Source organism: Apis cerana, linkage group LG4, assembly GCF_029169275.1.
Source record: "Apis cerana isolate GH-2021 linkage group LG4, AcerK_1.0, whole genome shotgun sequence".
Classification (NCBI taxonomy): domain Eukaryota; kingdom Metazoa; phylum Arthropoda; class Insecta; order Hymenoptera; family Apidae; genus Apis; species Apis cerana.
In genome coordinates, this window is record NC_083855.1 from 1,996,444 (window position 1) to 2,007,208 (window position 10,765).

The following is a 10,765-nucleotide window of genomic DNA, read 5'->3' on the forward strand; positions in this document are numbered from 1 at the left end:
AATTGTGTGATTTCATTTGTTATTCTGCTTAATATAACAATTACAGTGGAGATAATGCATATTCTTTTCCTGCGAAAATTCAAAGGAATTGAATTATTCTTAGTAATAGAGGTGTTTTTTTTTATCAATAGATAGATTTTCAATGGATAGATTTGACCATCTCTTTTATTAATTCTTAATATATGAAATATAATCAACAAATCTATGTGTTTCATCTTTCCTACGTAAAATATCCAAGATAATTCCGACTCTTATAGATAATCAAAAAGTGAGAATTCCAATAACACTCAAGAATAATTAATAATTCAAAATTAATAGAATAATCATTGTACGTAATAATCTAGATAGGTATCATTCAATGTAATATCTATATGTGCAATTTTCAACGTGTAGTACTAAAAGTTTTTCATTAATATGAAAAATTGAAAATTAATAAATTCCCGAAATTAAAATTTTATATAAAATAAAATTTTTTCCTTCTTTTCTTCTTTTTTAAATATCATTTTTATTTACTACTAATATATACAACTATAGAACTATATAGAACCATATAGAATTATAGTTATTAATTATATTGAAAATATCTTAACTAGAGATGCGAATTGATGTATATAAAATCTTAGTCATTTCCTTTTTTCGAGGAACCATACGATTCTCATTCTTAATTAACTAATTCTCATGAAAAACTATTATATAAAATTATCTAAGAAATGTATAAAAAATGAAAAATATATAAAAGAAAAAAGAATAAACTATTACACATATAATGAAAGGAAACACATAAAATATGATTATGAATAACGAAACAATTAAAAAAATATGTAATCTGCTAATAGTTCATGAGACTGGAAGAAAAACATATAACAAATATAAATATATATAGCAAAAACAATTCTTTAAAGATATGAGAAGAGCTGTTCTTTTACGATTTTTTTCAAGAAGATATGATACAAATATCACAGCAAACAGCATATCTTGATTTGTATTAATTTGAATTTTTTATAATAGAAATCACTTACTGAAATCTTCTTATGTATATATAAATTTTTTTTTATACAAAACTTTAGAGATTAATTAATATTTATAATTTATAAATAATTTTTTTAATAATTTATTTTGTTATAATTACAATATATATATATATATATATATATATATATAATCGCCAACATATAAATATAAATAAATATTATATGAAAACATAAATTAATGTTATATGAAAAGAAATTTTTAATTATGTATATCTTAAATATTAAATTCAATTTTCTATATCTAATTTTCAATGGCACGGTAAATTGATTTGAGAAAAAATTATAAAAATTAAAACCATATAGAAAAAAAGATGCTATATATATATGAAAAAAAATTATTTTTTATGTGAAAACTAGATATAAATAATAAATTATGTTCAAACATATGAAAATCTTGAATTCTATTTAATTTTAATAGAATAGATTCTATTTTTTTTTTAATGTAAATTTTTCTATTCTATGTAAATTACTTTCATTATAGTAATTGTATTTTAAAATAATTTTGTGTTAATTTACATATATGTTGATTTATTTTTCCACCTAAAAAGATTTTTAGTGAGATATTCAACATATAGTTAAAGAAATTGTTACATAATGTTAAAAATAATTATATAATAGAAATATTCTTTTCATCAGTGCCTTGCATCAGATTTTATTAAATCAAAATATATATCTATAATAAAAATATTACTTTTGTTTTCTAATATTGTTTCGAGATTATATGAAAAAAATTATATTTACAGTGCAATTGTATTTATTTGTCCTATTTTTCTTCTGTTTGTTTCATTTTTCTTTTTATGTATGATATACAAAAATAGCAAAAAATTTTGAAATTCGAGAATTTGATATTTTTTAAATTTTGTAATATTTCGCACAACATATCTGAAATAAATAATACATATTTGTTTTAATATATTCCATACATTCTATAAATTTTTCTTGATTGATGGCAGATAATTATATGTATAATATATAATTATATAATAATAAAACGCAATAAACATATCCATCATAACATACTCGCTATATTTCAAAATTATGATCTTAATTAAATGAGTTTATATATTAAATTTATTTATTATATCATAATCTCCGATGTTTTAATATTCCAGAATATTTTTCACATTTTTTTTTTCCCAGACCAGGTACCGTGTGGGGGATTTCGTTGTAGTTGTGAGTTGATAAATGAGACTCGCTGTAGTATTTCCATATTTGAACTTACAATCAGATCGGATACCAACGCAGCGAAAAGTAAGTTGTTATTGATATTTGTTATTGAAAAATGATAATATTTAAATAATTACTTCGATAAACAATAAATAAATGACTTTGAAGGAAGTTTATTAAAGAAAAATTTTTTGTTAAAAAAAAATAAAGAATTTTTTGTTAGATATTTGAAATAATTTATAGATTATTGATTAAAAATAAAAATGAAAAATATATTTTTGCAAAAGAAAGTTGGATAATAATTATTATCCAATACTGATAATTAAAATAATTAATGAATAAATGACTTTGAAAAAAATTAATTTATTTGTTGAAAATAGATAGAAAATTTTTGATTTTTGATTTGATATATTCAAAGTAAATATATTATTGAAAGATAAGAAAGATTTTTGCAAAGACAGTTAAATGATAGTTTATTATCATTACATAATAATAATTTATATTTATATATGTATATATGTATAAATATAAATATTATTATTAATATATATTATATATAATATAATATATGTCTAATTTTGATATGTAGGTGATCAATTTTTGATTAACTTCAATAATTGTATTTTATTTTAACAAGTTTGGAACTTGAATTTTACTTAAAGATAAAGAAAATATAGAATTTCCAGACTTTAGATATATTTGTTTCTTTTTAATTAATGAGACATTTTATTTCGATGTTTGGTTGTAGATTTAAATATTTTTATAAAACATTTTTTTATGAGGATTTAAGTATTCTAATATATTTTAATTGATATTATGATATTGAAAAAATATAAATAGCTTATTAATGAGATTTATAATTTTATAATCTTAAAAAAATAATAATTGTCAATTGTATGATTATGAATATGATTATGAAGAAATTAATGTATAAATGTATAAATGTAATGTATAAATGTAAATAATGTATAAATTTTTGAAAATTTTGAGAATATTAAAATTTTTAAATATAAAAAGCTTGGAAATATTGAAATTTTGAAATATAAAAATTTTGAAAATTGAGAATTTTAGGAATATCAAAATTTTATATAATAATTATAATAATTTTATATAATATTATATAAAGAATCTAAAATTTTAACTTTAATTCTTTTTTATTAAATTTTAACTCTTATTTAATATAAATTAGATTTTTGAGACATTGAAATTTCGAAAATATTTTTATTTATTAAGAATTGAAAAATAGCTATTTAATATTCTTATAATAACATAATGTATAAATTTTACAAATATTCTTTATCATTCTACTCATTTTATATCTCATACTACATTATAATTATTTATACTATTACAACAATAGAATGATAAAATCATAAAATAAAAATTTAATTTTCTAATTTAAGTTTAGTAAAAATTTTCCAATTTTTCAGTAAATTTCTAACTTCTTATAATAAGTAGTAATTGTTTTTTCGTAATTATTATTCATTTTTTCAGTAATTATACCATTTCTTATTTATTATCATATTAGTTTTTTTTTTGAAATCTTGCATTTATTGTACGTGTTAATTCAAGAATGATCGAAAAACTAACGATCATTTCTTCCTATTTTTATTTTAATAAACAATTGTCAATTTTTTCCATTACCTTTCTAAATCGAAATTTGATGTATATATGATCCATATATATCTGCGTATAATCTATAGCAACATTTTTATGACTTTTTACCAAAATCTTATCACAAAGAAGAAGTCAATCATTATTTGACGGCTATTAAAAACAAATCAAAAATAAAAATTATCTAGATTTAATATGTTCATCATACTCATTCAATTCTATTTAATAAATTATAAATGAAATTCAATATATAATATATTTTCATTTAATTATATTATAATATATTATATTTTCATGTCAATTTTCAATTCTTTGAAAATCTACACATTTTTTATTAATATTTCTTCTTTGATTTAAAATTAGTTTTAAAACTATTAATTAGAGATAAAAATATTAAACTTTATAAGAATATTTCTGTTTTAGACTTCAAAATGGCACCAAACTTATCGACATCATTATATACGAAGATATCTCAAAAAAATGTTCATCAAGAAAAAAAAAATAACGAGAAAATAGACCAAAATTTATCGAATTCCAAAAAATATGAATGGAAAATCGTTTGGAAAAATGTGATTCTATTTATCTATTTTCATATTGGAGCTCTATATGGATTCTATCTTTGGTGTAATGGAACTAAAAAATATACAATTTTGTGGTGTAAGTACAAATATTTTAATTTATTCTATATTAATTATTGAATAAGAATTTTATAAAATTAAAAGCATTCAACAATATAATTAATTAATAAATTTAATCTTAAAAATTTAAAGGAAATTTTTTTCTATTCTATTTTTTTCCAAATTAATAAATCAATAACAAAGATTAAGTTATAATAACGATTTCTAATGTGCAAAATTTATTTCATGAAGTAATCGTAATATCTATTGTGAAATAATTAATATCTATAGAATTATATAAAAATTTTGAAAAATATTAAAATACAATTAATATTGAAAAATATAAATAATAATTTATTTATTAAATAGTTATGATAATTTTAAGTCTAAAAAAATTATTTTGCAAATAAAATAATAATTGATAAATATTTAAAAAAAATAATTATATTTATTAGAAATCAAAAAAGAATTTAAAAAAAATTTTAATTAATAACAAATGTATTTTATATTCATTTCGTACATATTTTAATTATGATTCCAATTACATGTAGTACAAAGAGATTATAATAGTTGCATAAACAGTTATTTTGCTAATTTATTGAAATTAATCTTGTATTATTGCATTATTATATTATTGTAATTGCATTAATCATGTGTTAATTGATTTCAAGCATGATCGTTTTTTTCGACAAAATAAAATCTTTTTTTTTCTTTCTTCGGCTATTTTATCTGCTTGATATGAATAATAATCATTATTGATATCATAATAATTATATAAATAAAAAATTATAGAATGATAAAGGAATAAAATAAAGAATTAAAATAAAGAATTAAAACATAACTCAAAAAAGAATACCGTCATTTTGTATATTAAAATCAAATACTGATTTTAAAAAAAATATCCATTACTTAATGTCGCATTTCACATTCGTTTCACGTTTTTGAAATACGTAAATGTGACGAACAAAAAATAGGAATAAAAAATTCAATATCAACATCTTATTTTTTTATTATAAAAAATAAATAAAACAACATTTACAAGCGAAATACAATTTACGCTGTAAATTTAAATACACAAATATTTTAGTATTCTTTTATAAAAATGAAATTATTAAATAAAATTATTTTGTAAGTTGTTTTGTTAGAAGATTTTAATCAATAAATATTAAATGCTTTAATTTCTAAAATGATTACGAAATTTTTTGAAAAAAATTCTCTTAATAGAATACTAGATAATATTTAGAATGTAATTAACCCAATATTACTTTTATTTAAAAATTTTAATAGAGAAAAAATACATGATATATATGTATTATTTTCATTTTTTTATATTAATAATTAATCAAAATAAAGAATTGCGTAATAAAATATGAATTAAATAAAATATCATAAATCAATTGATATTTTCAGTTTTTATTATGACATTTGCTAGTTCGATGGGTATCACAGCTGGAGTTCACAGATTATGGTCTCATAGAGCTTACAAAGCAAAATGGCCCCTTCGATTCCTATTGATGCTTTTTCAAACACTTGCTTATCAGGTAAATTTTAAATTCGTTTTTTTTCTTAGAATTTATTATTATATAATTTCTCCGATAATATTTATTTTTCATTAATTTCTCCAAAAAATTGTAATATTTATAAAACTATTAATAATAAACTTCGATTTTGATTCATAGAATCATATTTATGAATGGGTAAGGGATCACAGAGTACATCACAAATTCACAGATACTGACGCAGATCCGCATAACGCGCGTCGAGGATTTTTTTTTTCCCATATAGGTTGGTTGCTAATCCGAAAGCATCCTGATGTTATTAAAAAAGGTGCTACTGTTGACATGAGCGATTTGGAAAAGGATCCTATTGTCGTTTTTCAAAGAAGGTAAAATATAACTTTGTTTTTAGCCCAATAGTTTAATTTTTATTTAATTTTAGTTTAATTTTATTAAATAAATTTCATTTTTTATTTAACTGAACATTCCATTGAATATGATTTAATGAAAACTTTGCCAGTTTAAATTAAATTTACTTATAAAATTAGTTAATATTTCAGAATAAAATTTGAACAAGGAAATTATATTAATTATAAATTATATTATATTAAATTATATTTCAATGTTTGTTTGAAAATGAATAAAGAAAATCAATCCTAATGAAAATTACTTAATAAAATTAATTTCTTTAAAAGTTTAATAAAAATACAATATTAATATAATATTAATACAATAATAATATGAAAGAAATTGCACGTATCGTAGAAATATATTTATATTTTTCTTTGATGAAATTACAAATAGTATTATTTAAAATAATTTAATTTCAAAATATATTATTTAATGTACATTATTTAAAATAAAATAAAAATATATATTTACTTGATATAAATTTTATTTTGGTAATAATTAATATTGATATTATTATAAAAAAATTGCATTAAATTAAGAAAAAATTTTGAAAATTTGTAATAATGTATGATTAAAGATTTAATTGAAACAAACTTATTAAAATTTATTAAAAATTGAATATTATTTTAGTAAATAAACCAAATAGAGATTGTTTATAATGCTCTATCTTAAATCTTTCTCTGAGTGTTTTTTCAGATTGTTTTATGTGCTAATGCCACTCTTATGTTTCGTGATTCCGGTGGGAGTACCCTGTTATTTCTGGAATGAACAATTCATAAATTCCTGGTACAATAATCTAGCAAGATATGTTTTTTGCTTGAACATGACATGGTTGGTAAACTCTGCTGCTCATATGTGGGGCATGAGACCATATGATGTGTAAGAAATTAGTTTACATGGTTATTTTTATAATTTTTACAATGATTGTCTTACAAATCTTACAATATTACAATTTATTTTTAATTTGACAATTATAAATGTAGTTCATAATTCTTAATTTTCTTTAGAAACTGCTTCATTAGAACATTACAATTTTAAATTTGAATAAAAACCTTTTTATTGCTTCTAACTTATTGCAATTAAATATTACATTTTGAATGATATAAAATTGATAATAACGATATCTTTGTTGTTCATGTCTTCTTTAAATTTATAAGTAAATTACATCTTATAATATTACATTTTATAAAATTGGAATTATTTTTTAATGGTCTTTATTTTCATATATTAAAAATTGAAACGATACATTAAATTATATTTTAGAAGTTTTAATCATATAAAATAATATAAATAATATAAATAATATATAAATAATTTATTGTTTTCAATTTTGTTTTAAATTTTGATATTGATTTTGTATTGAAAAAGTAGATTCAAGATTTAAATATAGATAAAATATATTTCATAATAAATTTATTATGAAAAGCAAATGTTTATTCTTTTGATATACATATATAAAAAAATCAAAATAATTAAAAAGGAAAATTTCAGGAAATTCATATAATTAAGAATATTATATGATTATAATTAGGAATATTGGTCCAACCGAAAATCTAATTGTGTCTATGCTTGTATGCGGTGAGGGATGGCACAATTATCATCATGTATTTCCCTGGGATTATAAAGCCGCTGAACTTGGTGGCTATAAAACCAATCTTACCACCGCGTTCATCGATTTTTGTGCTTTATTGGGACAAGCATATGATTTAAAAACTGTTCCAGAAAAAATGATTGCAAAACGAATAGCCAGAACTGGAAGTGGATCTAGGTATCGATATTATCAATATTAATATATTTTAAATTATAATAATCAATAATTAAAAACTTAGTTACTAATTGTTTAATTGTTAGTTATTAAAATAATAAATAGTTTCTTAATTTTTCCAATATGATTAATTCATATTATCCATAATAAATCATAAAAGTTTTCAGCATTCGAAAAAGCTCTTCCTTTATTCAAAATAATTAATAATAAATTTCTAATAAAAACTCTAATATAAACCTCTCTTAAAAACTATATATAGAACTATATATAATCACCGGAACAAATATTCGAAGAAATATAAATAATAAATATTTTAGATATTTAAAATTAAAAGTTAAAAAAATTCATCTATCAGAATAAATAAATTCCTAATTAAATAAATTTTTTTCTTTATCAAAATTTGTAAAATAATTTTATCGTCATTTGTAAAATTTTAAAATTTGAAATTTTAATTTGTAGTTGCAATAAAAACAAAATCATTCATCATCATGAAGATACAAGGTGGGGCTGGGGCGATAAAGATATGAAACCTCATGAAATTGAAGAAATAATAATTTTTAATAAAAAAGATTAATGGATTGTTTATGTTTAAAGCAATTAATATTTATTATGAATATATATATTATAATCATTGTAATTATGTGTATAATGTAATCTTTATTTATATGAAAAATCGAGTAAAATTATTCAAATTGTCCAATAAATGCAATACGATATCTCTCATTTTCTTCATTTTTGAGTTTTATTATCCCTACTATTTTTCATATTTTTTCAGTCACATCTTTGATTATGATTTAATGAAATAAATATTGTTTTTTAAAAAAACATAAATAAAAATTTGAAATAAAAAATAACATATTTACATAACATATTTATTTTTAATAGTAATGCAATGCTCAATATTAATCAATATGTTTTAATCATGATATAAATTTCTTGATACAGTACACATGTTTTTGGTAACGATTTATTTTAAAGAAGATTGAAAATCATATATTGTATTTTTAAAAGAATAACTTTGTTTCTTTAAGAAAATTAAAATTAAAAAATTAAATACATAAAACAATAACATTCTTAATAGATGCATAAAAATGCATTTAAAAAGTTATTAGTATTTGTAATTTTAAAAATAGTAAAAAATAAAAAATAAATAAAATATAGAAAAGATTATTTTCTAAACAAAGTACAAATTTTTCAAATATTTCGACAATCTATCATATCCGATTTAAATAATGTTTTTCAAATAATTTTCTTTTAAACAAAAACAATGTTTGCGCGAATATAGATTTTTGAATGAATCAAAAGCAAAAATCCAAAAATTTTGCGTATTTAACTATTGTAATATCTCTGTTTTATCGAAATAATATTTTAGGAATTCAAGATTTACGTTATTATTTTGACATGAAACAATATCGTTTCAGTATAGAAAATGATTGTGATGTTAATAGTTACAACCTGACTTTATTATAAAAGCCATAAATAAAATATAGATTAAAATGACTTATGTTTTTGAGCATTTATTTTGAGTTTGCGAGATTTATGACAGCTTATTGAAAAAAGAAATTCCTAGTATGGAAACTTTTTTCTATTATTATCGGTCATCAAACTTCATTAAGCCTAAACAAAGAATGATGTTATCTAAAAAGATTGATGTTTTTGAAAAGAATTTAATCAACACTTATAATTGTATATTTTTAAGATGTTTCAACTTGGCTGGTGCGGAGTTCAATCCCAAGAATGACATATTTCAACACGGTTGACTCAATGGCAACTAACTTCATTTTAATTCAAAGAAATTTAAAATAAGTACAAATTATTATATTATTTTTTTAAGACACTGATCAATGATTATCAGCATCTTGATATCTATATCTATATATCTGATCATCAGTTCAATTTGAAGAATTTTCCTCTAACTTCGAGTTAGGAACTAATTGCAACACTATTGGTTATTATCATGTCGTACTGGAAAATCTTCTAATTGAAGTAAGAAAAGATTTTTTTGAGGGCACGAATTTTATTTTGTAAAAAATCTAATTAAAACTAAAATTAAAAATTTTTTAAAATTTTGATACATTTTGATTCAATATTTCTAAGATCAAAATTTTCAAAATTTCTTAGATAATCAACAGCATTCATGAGTTTTCAAGATTTTTAAGAATTTTTAAAATTACGATTTCAGATTCAAAAGAAATCATATTTATTGCTTAAATAATTCAATTAAATTGGAAACGTTTCAAATTATATGAATAATTATTATGTATTGAAAATTCAAATTTTAATATTTTCTAAGATCGTTTAGAAATCAAATCTTAATTCAAGATCATGTAATGAGATAATGTATTTAATAAATCATGAGATAAATACTTGAAAATATTGCGAATAGTGAAATTGATTTTATTAAATTTCAATATTTTAATTGGTTTAATTAACTTCGCATTTTTGATTCAATGCTTAAAAATCAATTTTGTTTTTTTCGCATCGAATATAGATTTCTTATTCAATATTTCAAGATTATCTTTAAGAATAATTTTCTTTGTACTCATTTTATGTAGCATATTTTTAGTATCTTCGGTGTCATTTGTTAATAACGAATTAACTAAATTGAATTCATTTGCCACATTTTGATAAAGAATGTAGCGCAATCATTATTATAAGTACCGA

General features: G+C 19.3%; 1 protein-coding gene across 1 annotated transcript; it reads left to right on the forward strand.

Annotated features, from left to right (window-relative positions):
* Positions 1-2,171: 2,171 nt before the first annotated feature.
* Positions 2,172-8,824, forward strand: LOC108000067 (acyl-CoA Delta-9 desaturase-like). Its single transcript, XM_017060217.3, has 7 exons — positions 2,172-2,282; positions 4,236-4,469; positions 5,840-5,970; positions 6,109-6,314; positions 7,033-7,215; positions 7,868-8,104; positions 8,561-8,824. The coding sequence occupies exons 2-7, from the start codon at positions 4,244-4,246 to the stop codon at positions 8,673-8,675; spliced, it is 1,098 nt and encodes a 365-aa protein (XP_016915706.1). The 5' UTR covers positions 2,172-2,282; positions 4,236-4,243; the 3' UTR covers positions 8,676-8,824.
* Positions 8,825-10,765: the final 1,941 nt, after the last annotated feature.